Raw genomic sequence first — 15,358 nt, 5'->3', positions numbered from 1 at the left:
ATTATTGTGTAATCACAGAAGTGGTTCAGCAGACGACATAATTTCTATGACCTGAATGTTGGAGAAACTATTGGAAAAGAAATTAGAACATATTTTTCTTTTTTTAAAAGGAAGATAGCGAATAAGAAAAAAAAATGTGAGCGCGATTATCTGCAAATATTTCTTATCTCTACTAAGACACGAGAAAAACGTGTAGAAAGCTTTGCAGATGACGTCACAACATAAACTTCACGTCTGCTGGTCGGCATCGACTATTTTCTAAACAGACGATTCCTTTGTTGGCTACTTCCAGCGAGAGAATCGATACCATTAAAAGAGCAGAAGTTTAGATTCGACTGAGCTTCAGTTACATAAACTAAGGTGGTTCAATGAGCGGGGGGGGGGAAGGATCTCCCATATTTAGATTGAAATAAACCCAGAAAAAAAAACCCACACCTGAGTCATAGAGTGCTTGTCATCAAGGTGTTCAATATTTAGTATTCCATTAATGATGGCTTAACAACTAATTGAATAAAAGTTTACCTGACTCTAAAGCGTTTAAACCTAAAACCACTGAGCTGGGGATTTAAACCGAGATGCGAGAACTCTCCCAAGCTCTCCCTCCCCGTTCTACATGAAAGCAAAGTGGAGAGAAACGCGATTTCAAAATCATAATCAACGAGGCGCCCCATGTCCTGTCTAGATCGAATAACCAACGAGGCGCCCCATGTCCTGTCTAGATCGAATGGGCACAATTAAATCAGTGAGCTCTTCTAGTAAAAAAAAAACAACCAACAACTGTGTGGCGCCAAGTTGCATGGAGACTCCCAACTTAAATTGTGCACCTTTTTTTACAAAGCTTATATCAACTCACTCGGCTCGTCTATCTGGGTGGAATCTTGTACACGTTAGTTCTCCCACTTTCCAGTCTCGGATCAAGTTGAAAATTAGCACAATTATTCATTGTCAAAGACCACATACGAGTCAATCAAAATAATAACCAATAACTTTATAAATTAGTCATAAATTAATTTCGTTTTATACTGAAAAGGGGGATACACCTTGCAATATTAAGAGAAATTGCAGCTATAGAGCGGGGGTCTTTTTTAATTTATTCCTTGTTAAACACCACATATGAGTCGATCACAATAATAACCAATTAGTTTATAAATTAGTGGTCATAAATTAATTTCGTTTTATACTGAAAAGGGGGATACACCTTGCAATATTGAGAGATATTGCAGCTATAGAACGGAGGTCTTTCTTCAATTAATATAAGTTTTGTCTTTTAAAAAAGTATTTGATTTTTTTTTTGTTTGCCCACCAGCTATGATTTATACACATGCTTAGAAAATAAGCTGTCCATGTACTATGTGCAGTATGCAGTATAAGAGACGAGGTGTACGATATGTGATGTAATATGTGATGTGTAATATGTCATTTGTGATGTGTAATATGTAATGGGTAATATCATTTGTGATGTGTAATATGTGATGTGTGATATGTAATATGTCATTTGTGATGTGTGATATCAGATAGGTGATGTGTAATATGTGATGTGTAATATGTCATTTGTGATGTGTAATATGTGATATGTCATTTGTGATGTGTAATATGTGATGTGTAATATGTGATGTGTAATGTGATGTGTAATATGCCATTTGTGATGTGTAATATGTGATGTGTAATATGTCATTTGTGATGTGTGATATCAGATATGTGATGTGTAATATGTGATGTGTAATATGTCATTTGTTATGTGTGATATCAGATATGTGATGTGTAACAAGGAACACGAGATGCGTGATATCTATTATGTGAAGCGTAATTTATATTTTTTAATACGCGCAACCAGGACACAATCTTTCCTAACCGCTGGTTCTAGAATCTAGATCCTTCAGTACATCCACACGCGGCGTTCACCTGTTACAGTTCGCCACAAAACAAAGTCAAGGCGATTACACAAATATCCGACAAAAAAAAAAGTGAAAACATTGAGTGTGTAACAAACAAAAAAGAGCGGGAGAGGGGGGGGGGAGGGACAAGCTTGCTTTCAGCAGAAGTTACGTGAACTCTTTTTTAATCTGTCTGCTAGCCAACCGGGTCACCAGGGCCTGGACACAGTGCTGTCTTTCTATTAGGACGCTTGAAACAGTGCCACGACCTAACATCTAACATGTACATATTTTGTGTACAGCTTTAAGTGTACACAATCAAGGCTTGAACGCATCGTACAAGGAACTGGTGGACTCGCCAGACACCAAATGTACTTTTAAGTCAGCCAACAACAATACTCAAGCTTTATGCAATAGTGCAAAAGGCGGGTCAAGCCCACCTGCCCCTTTTTTTTCTTCTTCAGAACTAAGATGAGCTAGGGAGATACCGAGGTTAGATCCCATCCTTTACGAGCATTAAGCTGTGGGTTCAAATCTAGGTCATAATGAAAGGACTCACACACACACAAACATTTGTACATATACACACTTATAAACACGCTCTAGCTACAAGGAGCTTTAAAAAAAATGTATATCCCCTTCCCTCGTCTATTTTATAGCACATTTGTACCGCTTCCTGTGTTAATTAATCTAGCTAGATTTTATACTATTATAAAATGAAGGGAAAAAAAAAGGGGGGGGGGGTAATTTGTTTTTATTGGTCTTCAAATATTCACAGAGTGGCCAATGGTTAGCAAGGATGCAAGCACATTTCTCCAGCTAATGTCAGGTAGCCATTGGAGTTGGATGAACACTCTGGTATAAACTTTGTCACATGTAAATTATGAGTGAGTCTGGTGTGAATGTACACTTTGGTTTCTTATAGTTATAATGTTTTTTTGTTTGGTGTAATGCACAAATTGTAAGACAAATTTCCATACGGACAATAAAGATTATTATTATTATTATTATTTTTATTAAAATAAAGTTGCCCTTTCAGAAATAGCGATCTAAAAAAAAAATGTTTTACGTTTCGGATGTTCCTTTAGAGTTAAAGATAGTTTACTTCCTAGTCCAAACCTCCCGCATGACGACGGGGGATGGGAGCGGGCAGGGTTTGAAACCGGGACCATCGATAAATCCAAACGACAGTCCAGCGCGCAAACCGAACGACCAGGCAGCCATCCATCTATAAGGCAAATGATGTAAGGCTCGTCAGTTTCTATGGGCGACGGTTAACGAGGGTGTCATGTAGCCAGCAAAAGGACTAATCGCTTTAACTTCCACAGACAATGTCAGGTACCCCCATTAGAGTTGAGTTGAAACAGGAGATTCGGTTTGGAAGCAAAGCGCTTAACCACACGGCCACCACGCCCCACCTGGAAGAACTCCTAAGAATGGGAAATTCAAACCCTGGACCCCTCGATTCGGGAGCTAAACGCTTTGCACAAGTCACACCTCAAAGTGATTTGAGTTTACTTAAAATAACACTTCTTTTATTTAGAACAGCGGTTCTCAACCTTTTAAGCTCGGCGACCCCTTTTTAGAATCCCCCACTCGGCCGCGACCCCCCCTCCCCACACACACAGCAAAAGAAGAATAGACAAAAACAATCCATATTTTCGATGGTCTTAGGCGACCCCTGGCAAATCGTCAATCGACCCCCAAGGGGGTCGCGACATACAGGTTGAGAACCCCTGATTTAGAAGAACAAGTGGATGAAACGATGAATCACAGGTGCAGAATCTCACTTTCCTTACTGATTCACAGATTCAGAATCTCACTTTCCTTGCTGATTCACAGATTTAGAATCTCACTTTCCTTGCTGATTCACAGATTCAGAAGGACAGAAGGTATACAAAGAGATAATCTCCCATGTCAAGACTTCAATTGTATGAAATCCGCAAAATTAACCAAAGTAGGCTAGAAGACCAGTTTAGAAATCCCCCATGCAACAGCCACGGCGACTTACACAACCTACTTTTGTACTTTTATTGGCAATTTTTTTTTTAGACCATCAAAAGAATTACGTCCAAGTCATTCATCTCAACTAGAACCAACAATTTTGGCCTTTTTCTTAAAATCTTGGTGGTTAGTTTTACATTACAAAGCGAGTTGGCCACTTTACTCTCTAACCCCATAACCTGGTTCTGTCCGTGTAGGAGCGAGGCTGGATTTAATGTACGGGCGCTGAGTTTTGTGTACATGTCTATGTCCTGAATAAAACTCTTACTACCTTTATCAGAAGAGGGACGAGAAATATAATCTACGTTAAGAAAAAAAACAATTTAAGGGCGACTTTGTTAAACCTCCCAGGAAATGGTCAATAGGAATGTAAAATCCCTAAATTAATATTGCGAAATGACAAAGTAATAAGATGCAATGAAATTGTTTAAAGTAATGATATTCAAGCCAAAGTAAAAATGTACCATAGCCAAAAAAAAAAAAAATAAAAATAAAATAAACAAGTTGCAAAGGCAAAAATACAATGGTAAAAGTAGTGATGTGTCATGGTCAAAGTAATAGTCCAAAGTAAGGATGTGCCACATCCAAAGTAGTAATATTAATAGCCAAAGTAACGTTCTATAAAGGCGGATGAATACAGATGTATACAATCAAAACAAATACCTCATCGATAACTGTCGCTCAAAGTACTCCCGGCTCTCCTTCTCCTGGATGGGGTACCTCGGCAGCTCAAACTTGACCTGCACCGCCTCATCTGACCACATAGAGTAGTGGAGCGACTCCCCGGCCTTGGAGAGCTCCTCGTCCAGATCACTGGGCCTGTGCCTTGGAAGCTTGGTCCTTGACGGGGAGAATGGTGGAGACAGACTTCCTGGAAGCAAACATGATACGGTTTACCAGAGTGACTCATTCTAAGCACACATCTAGTGAATGTCAAAGGGAAACTCCGATGGTCTTGACAATTTTTGTTAGAATATGTGTTTTGATTTACATATAATGAATAAATTTTTCTTTTTATTTATTTTCCATAATAACTTAGTAATTGATGTTTTTCTGACGTAATTTTCCTGCGCATCCAAAACAGTCAGATTTTTACCGGGTGTGATGTCACACAAACCTATTAATTTAATCTATTGACTTACTGCATAACGAAAACCATACAGTACATTCTCATAAAAGAAATAGATCTAGGACTGTGAAGTTAGATCTACATCTTGTAAGCAAAGAAAAAAAATATGTGTTAATGGTAGGTCTCCATGCTTGACTAACCATGGCAGTGTGTATTTTCTCGCCTGACCACTCAACACACACAAACACTATCGCTTGGTTGTCTTGTCATAACCGACTACACATAGCCTAGACTTACACTGACACGATCTATTTACTTTTTTCGGACCGGGGGGAGGGTGGAGATAGATGAAAATGTTACTTTTTTTTCTCGAGTTGGTTATTCTTATGCTTTAAAACTATATATATATATCTAACAGTACCACACAACTATGAAGAAGGCCGTCACTAAGACTAACAGCCACTGTAAGAATGAAGCGATACGATTGGTTAGATCTAGATTCGCTTTCAGTATTGTTTTGGGAAGTGACGTATGCCTAACCTAAAAAAAAAATCTCAAAAGACCCCCGTTTTTTATTAATTTTTTTTTGAGATGTCAAGAATTTACTGTCTAATTTTATTAAATATAAATGTTTCTAAGCATTTAAATAAAAAAAATGTTAAAATGCTTACTATTAAAAACTTTTTTTTTTTTTGCGCAGCATTTAATAATGTCTATAATTCAAATTTGAAAAACCATCGGAGTTTCCCTGGAAAAAAGAAATATAAGAAGAAAGACAACCAATTTACCGATCTGAATACCATGGACACGTGACAATAAGAATAGTGGCGGGAACTAGATTTAATTGTAGGCCAGAAAGACACAAGAAAATAGAATTCGGAGAGATGAACAAGATATACGAGTGAACACATACCGAGGGCATTCAGTTGTGAAAGAGTCAACATTGGTGCTTCAACGAGAAAGAACATGGCCATACCGAGACAATGCGTTACAGAAGGCCCGAACACTGACCTGCAACGTCACAACCTGTGGGCAATTTAGACCAAATAACGTGTCGCCACGCCACAGGCCTGTAAGAGGTGGCAACGAGCTATTGGTCTACACAGCCCACAGGTTCCGACGTCAGTGGTGAGGCCTTCTATAACAAATAGTCTCGGCTATACTCGTGACTAAGTCTCTTTGATTTGTATTAAACAATTCTAACATTTACGATTAGAACTAGAGTTAGCAATTCATTTCATATACTAGTGCCTGGTCTGGGAACAGGGCTGGTCTTAGGCCACTGCAACCTATGCGGCCGCAGTGGGCCCCGTACTTTCATAGGCCCCGCGCGATGCGAATTCTATGTGTAAATTATTAAATCGAACCATTTTATCTTATTATTAAAGGGTTCATGTAATTCTCTTCAAATTATAAAATATAAGAAAAAGTCATGAAAATGTCCTGAAATTATTAAAATCCACTGAAAACATGCAAATCTTAAAACAGACAAAATTGTCATTTTGATGTGTCATTCAATATGGAAAACGCCAATCCTACTCGCGATTTAAAAAAAAAAAAAAAGACATTGTCACCTTTATTTAATACAAATGTTATATAATAAGCTGAATTTTAACCAAACAAGAACTTCAAATACTTAATTTACTTCGTCACTGGCATACAAATATAGATCTGAATCTATCTCCACCTCTTATATGAAAAAAATAAAATAACAAAAGCGATATTTTGAGAGTCGATAGTAAATCTAAAAGGAATATCTGAATGTTTATCGGCTTTTTGATGGAAAACTACTATCTACTGTAGATGGTTCGTAAAGTTAATTTGACCGTGGTTTTGTACTTAGTAAACTATAAATAAAATGCAAAGACGAATTTAGTTTCTAATACAAAATCTTAAATTTTCACTTATTATCCTTATCACAACCCAAATTAGACCCGCGCAGTTCCGTTTCGCAAAGGGCCCCGCAACCTGTAGGACCGGCTCTGTCTGGGAAAGTTCATTTTTAGATAACGCGTCCTGGTGTTGAGTCAAGCGAGAATGCTCCAGTCTATGCGGACAACGATTTACATAACAAAGGAGTCGAGTGTCCAGCCCAACGACGTTTGCTCTCATTTATCCACGGCTGGTGAATAACTTACAATAATAAAACTGTATCATTAACCCATGACACATTTTCAACCAAGACCTACGCAAGGCATACATTTAGCAAGCAGCTAAGAGTAACACACAAGAGAGTAATGAACCCAGCAGTGTCATCACATACTCGGTCAAACTATTAAATCTATATCGAGAATTCATTCATTTATAGCACATTTGAGTCCTGGCTAGCCTGCGCTGTTGAAGAGCACTTTTTAAAGAGATATTGTTAGTTAGCTCCATACTTGCCAGTGAATCGAAATCTGCACACAATTTATACCAAGTTTCATCAGTCGTTTCTACACGTCTGGTCCTCGACTCGCCAGATCCAAACAAAAAAAAATATAATAAAAATCTCACCCCAAAGCCCCTTCACCACACATTTACCCAGGGCCAGCCTTAGGTATAAGCAAACTAGGCAGCAGCCTAGGGCCTCCGAAGGGTGGGGGCCTCGTGAAGGACTCAAAACATTTTTTTCTAGAAAAAAAAAATTGCGAAACTTGTGCCCAATGATATTGCTGGAGTACACTAGCCTAACTAATTTTTTAAAAAATAAATCGAAACATTATAGTGATTTTTTTGTTTGGTTTGTTTTTTGCTATTTATTATCTTTATTTTATTCGGTGCTAACCAATTCACTTCGCCTAGGGCCACAAATGATCTAAGGCCGGCCCTGTACCATCAAACTATAAAGACTTTGAAGGTAGATGGGTGACAACTGGGCAAGGGGAACGTCAAGGCATTGAAATGATGAAAGCTATATCCAAGACAGGGCGCCCTGCCTTAAAGCCACCATATATCCAAGACAGGGCGCTCTGCCTTAAAGCCACCATATATCCAAGACAGGGCGCCCTGCCTTAAAGCCACCATATATCCAAGACAGGGCGCCCTGCCTTAAAGCCACCATATATCCAAGACAGGGCGCCCTGCCTTAAAGCCACCATATATCCAAGCCAGGGCGCCCTGCCTTAAAGCCACCATATATCCAAGCCAGGGCGCCCTGCCTTAAAGCCACCATATATCCAAGAGAGGGCGCCCTGCCTTAAAGCCACCATATATCCAAGCCAGGGCGCCCTGCCTTAAAGCCACCATATATCCAAGACAGGGCGCCCTGCCTTAAAGCCACCATATATCCAAGACAGGGCGCCCTGCCTTAAAGCCACCACGTCCGACAGATTCACCAAATCGATATCCATTATCAACACTGGCTACACCACATAATGGAAAGTCTCCATGGGATCTTAGAGACCTGGCACCGGCCTCTTTTGACAAAGCTTATATCAACGTACTGTATCTGTCTGTCGGGTAAAAAAAAGTTTGTTCACGTTGTTTCTCCCACGCCAAACTGCGGATCAAGTTGAAATTTCGCACAGCTATTTATCGTACCTGACAATAAGCAACAATCAATATAAAGAAAATAACCAATTAGTTTAACTATGGATAACTAATTATTTTGTTAAGTATCGAACAAGGAAAATAAATTGTACTTGATAGATGTAGTGGTTAAGCGTACTTTTTCAAAGCATTTAAAAAGCGATCACGGCAACATTGAAACAGATTCTCCCCCCCCCCCTTTCCCAACTGGTCTAGACAAGTGGTCTAGGATCGTAGCACACTGAGAAAGCTAAAAGCAGTAAAATTGCGCTAAACAAAAACAACAATTTGGTAAAAAGTATTTACAATCGCACAGATGTATTATTGTTAGTTTAGATATATTGCAAATTTGACTACCATGACTGATCCGAACTAATTGATACAATTACACTTTATATAAGCTTCGTATAGTTTTTAAGTGTCTTTTTAAAAATTCTCACCAGACACCAGGTGAAATTTAACGGTGTCATCCTGTCACAAAGTTTAGTTCACAGGACGAGAGCCTAACGTTGATTTAGTTTTAGGGGTGGACCTGATGTGTAGTCAGAGAAGCTGATTTGCATAGTATCTCCACCCCCCCCCCCTCCCATGAGTTCTCAGCGGATAGAGGTCACTGGGAAATATCGGTTCTGGTGACCAAACTCGCCTTCAGGCCACAAGTCTCCCTGTAGACAGCGTATAATTATTGTCCAGCTGTCTCCTATTACTGGTCTCTCCTCCCCCCTCCCCCCATATTCCTCGTTTATTGATTTTTTAAAAACTAGCACGGGAATAAAATAAAAAGAAGAAAACATAAAAAAAAGAAACTTGTTTTGTTCTTGCAATGCAGTCTCTCGTGACATTTTCAGCTAGTCAAGTAAAGATTACAGCTGCCCAGGTTTAGCCCCACATTCCAAGAAACTTAAAAAGATTTCAACAAAATTTAAAAAAGAGCAATGCCTGACACCACTGTTATCTTGTTAGCCATGGCAACAGCCGATGATTACATGGTCGACGTGCTGATTTCGTCCAAAATTCTTTCGAGTTAATGGTAAGAGAATTACGCAAGCTGGAGTTCTGCCACTCGGCTATCTGCTTTGGCGTAACTAACATGGAGTTGGGAAGTATTCTGTGGGTTTGAAACCTTGGTCTAATGCTACGGAGTATTATCAATAAGTCTAAGTGTTCCATGCGTTAAGACTGCCATTTAAAATGAAAAATAAAACCTATGTAGATGTTAATATAAAAATTAGCGAACTAATTACTCCATATGTCCCCAGTGGCGTAACTAAGGGGGGGGGGGATGGGGGGGAGAATTTTAAAATCCCCCCGGGCCCCCACCTAGGGGGGGCCCCCAAATGGGTGTCCGAAATTTATTGTAAATACATAAATTAATATATTTGATTGACAAATAGTGTCAAAGGGTGTCTTTTTTTTTCAACATTTATGGATTAAATTTATCACAAAGACTAAACCTAGATCTAGGTTGACTTTGTTGACCTTTTAAAAATATTTTCTCCCACAGAGATCAAAGTTTTTTTTTTAAGTGTTAGTTTTACATTTTAAACTTTGTTGCCACGAATAAAACTGCATGATATACAGCGAATTCCAGGTATCTTGTTACCTTTACTAATAATAGATCTAAATGTCGAGTATTTTATGGCTACACTAATTAACCTGGAATCAAAATTTACAGAATAGAGTATAACAGATCCAAAAGTTATTCTTAATAATGCTAGAATAATCCATTATTTGGGTTTGGCGTCTATAATTTCAGAATTAAACTTCACACTCGAGTTATTACCCCTCTATTCATCTTTCCTCAATCCAATGGAAACTCTTTTATTTCCATCTAATCCTTTTGCTTTCGCAAAAAACATAAACAACAAACAATGACGTAATATCATATAATATTAGCACATCATTCCTTTTGAAGTTATTATCACACCCTTCCTTTTAAAGTTCTTAAAAGTGATATCTACTAGCAGGGCCTGCCTAGCATTTGCGGGGCCCTATGCGAAACGGATCGCGCGGGGCCTAGTCTGGGTAGGGATGAGCATAATGTCAAAATTATTTTTTTTAAATTAGAAAATAGGCCTACTTTCGTCTTTGCAATACATTTTTATCAAATGAAAGCTCGCAATGCCACTTTTTATTTATAGGCACCCCAAAATTTGAATTTCGTCTATTCTTTAGGAGATTTGAATAAATTCAAAAAAAGTTCAGGACTTTATCGTATATTTTGCTTTTCATGAGATTTCCTGGAGGCCCTGGAAAATCAGGCGGTCACGAAAACCCTGTTATTTTATATACGTTATAATGGTTTAATTTAATAATGTAAACTTAGAATTAGCGCGGGTCCTATGAAAGCGCGGGGCCCACTGTCACCGCATAGGCTGCAGTGGCCTAAGGCCGGCCCTGTCTACTAGGAACTTTAACAATTCGTCCACTTCTGGTTGTCTTGACTGGCACAACAAGTTCTCTAGACGTTGGTCTATAACTGTCTGTTTCGTTTCTTCCAACAGTTTGCAGTTCATTGTCTCCATCGGTATCATAGTACCCAGAGATTTCTTCATCGAAACTCTTATTCAAAAAGCGTTGATTTCTTCTGTATGTTTTTCCGTTTGTCTTTATGATGTAAGATCTGGGTGCTGAATGTTTTTTTATGACAACTGCTTTCTGCCATGTTTGACCTAGACGAACTCTCCGACAGTATAATCTTTAGGTAGTCTTGCTTTTGCATTGTATTTCCCTTAGCTTTTCATCTGTCGTTCGTTGAGTAATGTCTCTGCATTTTCAGCTACCGATGGTTTCAATAGTTTGGGATCAGTTGGAATGATTCCCTGAGTCTTCTACTCGTCAGCAGTTGTGATGGTGAATACAACAGTCCACTTTTCGGAGTATTTCTATACTCGAGCATAACGAGATATGGATCTTTCCCACTTTTGTATGCTCTGAATCATTTTGCGCACAAAACATAAACAACCAACAATGACGTAATACCATATAATATTAGCACAGAATCTTCTTCATGCAGTGGAAAATTAAGAATTTTTTGCCTATCTTGAATTCTGGTCAAAGCTCTTGAGGCCAATTAATATAGTTCAGAAGAAACTACAAAAGTCTGGACTGCATATACGGGAAGCTGCTAAAGAAATTAGTACCCTTTCATGCTTTCTGCAAAATGATGAGAAACTGACAAAAAACCAATCCATTGAAAAAGCAAAAGAAGGTAGTGAATACTATGGATTACCTGTAATCAAAACAACCAGAAGAAAGAAAAGACTTGATGGGAAGTTGAGTTATAATGTAGGACTGTCAATAGAACTGCAATTCAAACGTGTTGCGACAGAAGTGCTGGACAGATTTCATATGGAGATGAAGAGCAGATTTCAAAGGTTGGAAAGAAAATGGATACCTTTGGGTTTCTTCTTGAACCAAGACACCTGTTAGATGAAGACCCGCTTATGACAAACTGTGCTACGTTTCCTGTTTGTATGATGAAATAAATGCCAAATCCCTTTTTCAATAATGTCATTGATGCACGAGCACTTTTCATCAACAAACCAGTAATACAATCACCAATAGACATATTGAGGAAACAGGCTTCATATGGTAATTACGTGTGCTCAAACTTTGCAACCTCCTCCGAATACTGCTAACTCAGGCCACTTCCATTACGTCATGTGAGAGATCATTCTCAAAGCTCAAGTTCATCAAAAACTATCTCAGGAGCACAATGACACAAGAAAGGCTTATCATGGCTTTAATATCAGTGAAGTCACAAATACTAGAAAGTATTGATGTAGTTGATGTTATAGATGTCTTTGCTGCACAGAATGCACGACGTGAAGCGATATCAATTTAGATTTGTCACTTGTGCATTATTTAACTAATAAATAAAGGTATTATTCATTAAAAGAGTCTTGATTACTTTTTGTTAAGTTTACTGATATACTGAACCAATTGGATTTGGGGCGTATATATTTTTGCGTACATTATCCCATGTCATATGTCGAATGTCAAAATGTAAGGGGCCCCCAAAGAGGTCAATCCCCCCGGGCCCCCAAATCCCTAGTTACGCCCCTGTATGTCCCCCAGAGAGCCCTGCGCCCAATGGACTCAACGCTTTTAGTAGTGCCGCGTTTCTCCCTCAAAAGCTACGGTCTGCGTGCTTTTTCAGTTCACGGACCAAAGGTTTGGAACTCACTCCCCATTGATCTCAGACAGACAACATGCTACACCACTTTTAAGATGAACATTAAGACCTATCTGTTTAAAACCTTTTTAGATTAATTGTTAATGTAGCTCTCGTGTTTTTGTTTGTAATGTTGTTACAGCGCCTTGAGCCTACATTTTGTTTATTAACAGCGCTTTATAAATAAAATTATTATTACTATTATTATTGTAAACATCAATAAAGTTGTGTACAATAACAGAATAGGACAATATAATAAAAATAATAATAATAATATTTATTACCCATAAGGAAATTTGTCTTACGATTTGTGCATTACATAAAAACAACAACGAAAAAAAAAACACATGATAATTATATACAAAACCAAAAATGAAACAATATGAGATTTGGATATTAATCAATGAGACAATTTGGATATAAACAGTGGCCATAACAAGAGATTTGGAAGTTATCAAATGAGAAAACACGAGATTTGGAAATGATAAAGCATGAGATTTGGAAGTTATCAAATGAGAAAAAATGAGATTTGGAAATGATAAAACATGAAATTTGGAAGTTATCAAATGAGAAAACATGAGATTTGGAAGTTATCAAATGAGAAAACATGAGATTTGGAAAATGATAAAACATGAAATTTGGAAGTTATCAAATGAGAAAACATGAGATTCGGAAGCTATCAAATGAGAAAACATGAGATTTGGAAGTTAGCAGACGATTGGGTAACCAGAGCGTAAAGTTCTTTGCTGACAAGTCATTCATAGTCATCATCTTATTCTGATTAAATGTAAAGAGGACTTTAGCCCTCCCTTCTTATAAAGCCTCCCCCCCTCTCCCCGGTTGTGATTTAGGTAACAGTGATAGCGTGAAAAAATAAAAGAACACTTGTTCTGTGATTTCAATTATTGTCCCCCCCCCCCCACACTTAAAAAAAAAATGCCCACCCTACGACGGTGGCAAGAGATAGTTGTATTATCTAATGATTGTCACATACAAGTTATAGAATGCTTGTCAGATACAAGTTATAGAATGACTGTCACATACAAGTTATAGAATGATTGTCACATACAAGTTATAGAATGATTGTCACATACAAGTTATAGAATGATTGTCACATACAAGTTATAGAATGATTGTCACATACAAGTTATAGAACAAATGTTCTGAGCAGCCTAGAACATTTCCTAGGCCCTAGCCTCGGACCTCGAGTCACACTGACACATATTTACAAAAAAGCTGACAAGATTTCCCCCAAAACACTCTACAATGGAAGACAGTGAAATTAGAAGAGGACAAAAAAAAAATCGAATGGAAAACAAAAACGTCAAAACACTGTCGTAGGTCATAGGTCAAAGGTAGTGACACACTCAACCGAGCTCTCATAGTTAAGCACAGGAAATAGACTGCCCCAAAATGACAATGAAACTGTAAACAATATATGAGCAGGAAGAGAGAACGTACTTATAGAGACGGGTTCTCACATTAAAAGTATCACTGGCCCACTGCAAACGACATTGTTAAAAGGGTATCACGAAAACCATTTCTTCAACCACATATAATCTCCCCCACATAAAGTAAAGTTCCCCTTTCAGACCTTGTGCCAGTGGCGTAGCTAGGTTGTGGGGAGAATTTGAAAATCCCCCCGGGCCCCCACTTGAAGGGTTCCCCCAAATGAGTGCTTTTTAAGTTAAGTATTGAATATTATGCAAAATGCAGGGCCCCAAAAAAGGTCAAACACCCGGCCCTGGAAGACAAATTCCTAGCTACGCCCCTGCTTTGTGGTCTATAGGGCAGATGATGTAAAGGTCATCTGCTTCTGTGGCCGACGGTTAACGAGGGTGCCATGTGGCTAGCACAAAAATTAACCGCCTTAACTTTTCCCCAACTAATGTCAGGTACCCATTAGAGATGGATGGACTCAGAGGCGCCCAAAGATCCCAAATTTAAAAATCCCAGCCTTCACCAGGATTCGAACACGGGACCGGTTCAGAAGCCAAGCGCTTTACCGCTCAGCCAACGCCCCCCTCCCCCCGAAAGTACAGTTAACGTGTGACTAAGATAAGACCTAAGCGTGACCCGAAGAAGGATCTAGACATCAAACAAGAGTACATCCAATCACAAGACGGAGATTGGACTTGACCGCTCAGCCACCGCCCCCCCCCCCGACATGACCACAAAAAAAAAAAGATTAGCCCAGAGCGCATTCAACATGCTAGAGTTAAAGGTGCTTGTCAAGAAAACGTACTATGCAAAAGACGTACTAACGATACTGTCACTGAGGGCACTATTAACACAAAGTATCGCCTCAATCAGGGACTTGAACATCAACACACTTAACTCTTTCTCTCCTAACTGACGATACCAACGTTGATTCCACCAGAATGTGGTAAATAATTACGGGGAGAAAGAGTTAAAAAGACTCGGGAGAGTGAAAGTACAGTTAACGTGTGACTAAGATAAGAGCTGAGCGTGTCCCGAAGAATGATCTAGACATCAAAACAAGAGTACAATCCAATCACAAGACGGAGATTGGACAGCACGAGAGAGCAGTGCAGACGTCAGCTTGAAAAAAAAAAAAAAAACTTGGAAAGGTCAATGACACGAAATAAAATGTGATTCATTTTCAGCCCTTCTAATCATGCCTCCACCCCTGCCCCATAGATCGCCAGGTCTGAAAGGGGAACTTTGCTTACTTTGGTTGCACCTGTATTTCATTGGCTATTC

General features: G+C 38.8%; 1 protein-coding gene across 10 annotated transcripts in view; it reads right to left on the bottom strand.

Moving 5' to 3' along the window:
* Positions 1-15,358, bottom strand: part of LOC106054686 (AMP deaminase 2-like) — an 86,084-nt gene that overhangs the window by 58,003 nt on the left and 12,723 nt on the right. For 9 of the 10 annotated variants that reach the window (XR_008774622.1, XM_056009778.1, XM_056009775.1 and 6 more), the window contains one exon: positions 4,542-4,749. Coding sequence is in view for 9 of the 10 variants with exons in the window: in XM_056009778.1 (XP_055865753.1) it covers positions 4,542-4,749 (208 nt within the window). In the remaining variant the exon portion in view is untranslated. Of the gene's footprint in view, positions 1-4,541; positions 4,750-5,618; positions 5,640-15,358 lie in introns of those variants that run through there. The other variant, XM_056009783.1, reaches the window with a different exon arrangement.

The sequence above is a fragment of the Biomphalaria glabrata genome, chromosome 14 (genome assembly GCF_947242115.1).
Source record: "Biomphalaria glabrata chromosome 14, xgBioGlab47.1, whole genome shotgun sequence".
Classification (NCBI taxonomy): Eukaryota; Metazoa; Mollusca; class Gastropoda; family Planorbidae; genus Biomphalaria; species Biomphalaria glabrata.
The sequence above is the reverse complement of the archived record's forward strand: the minus strand, read 5'-3'. Positions and strand labels throughout refer to the sequence as shown.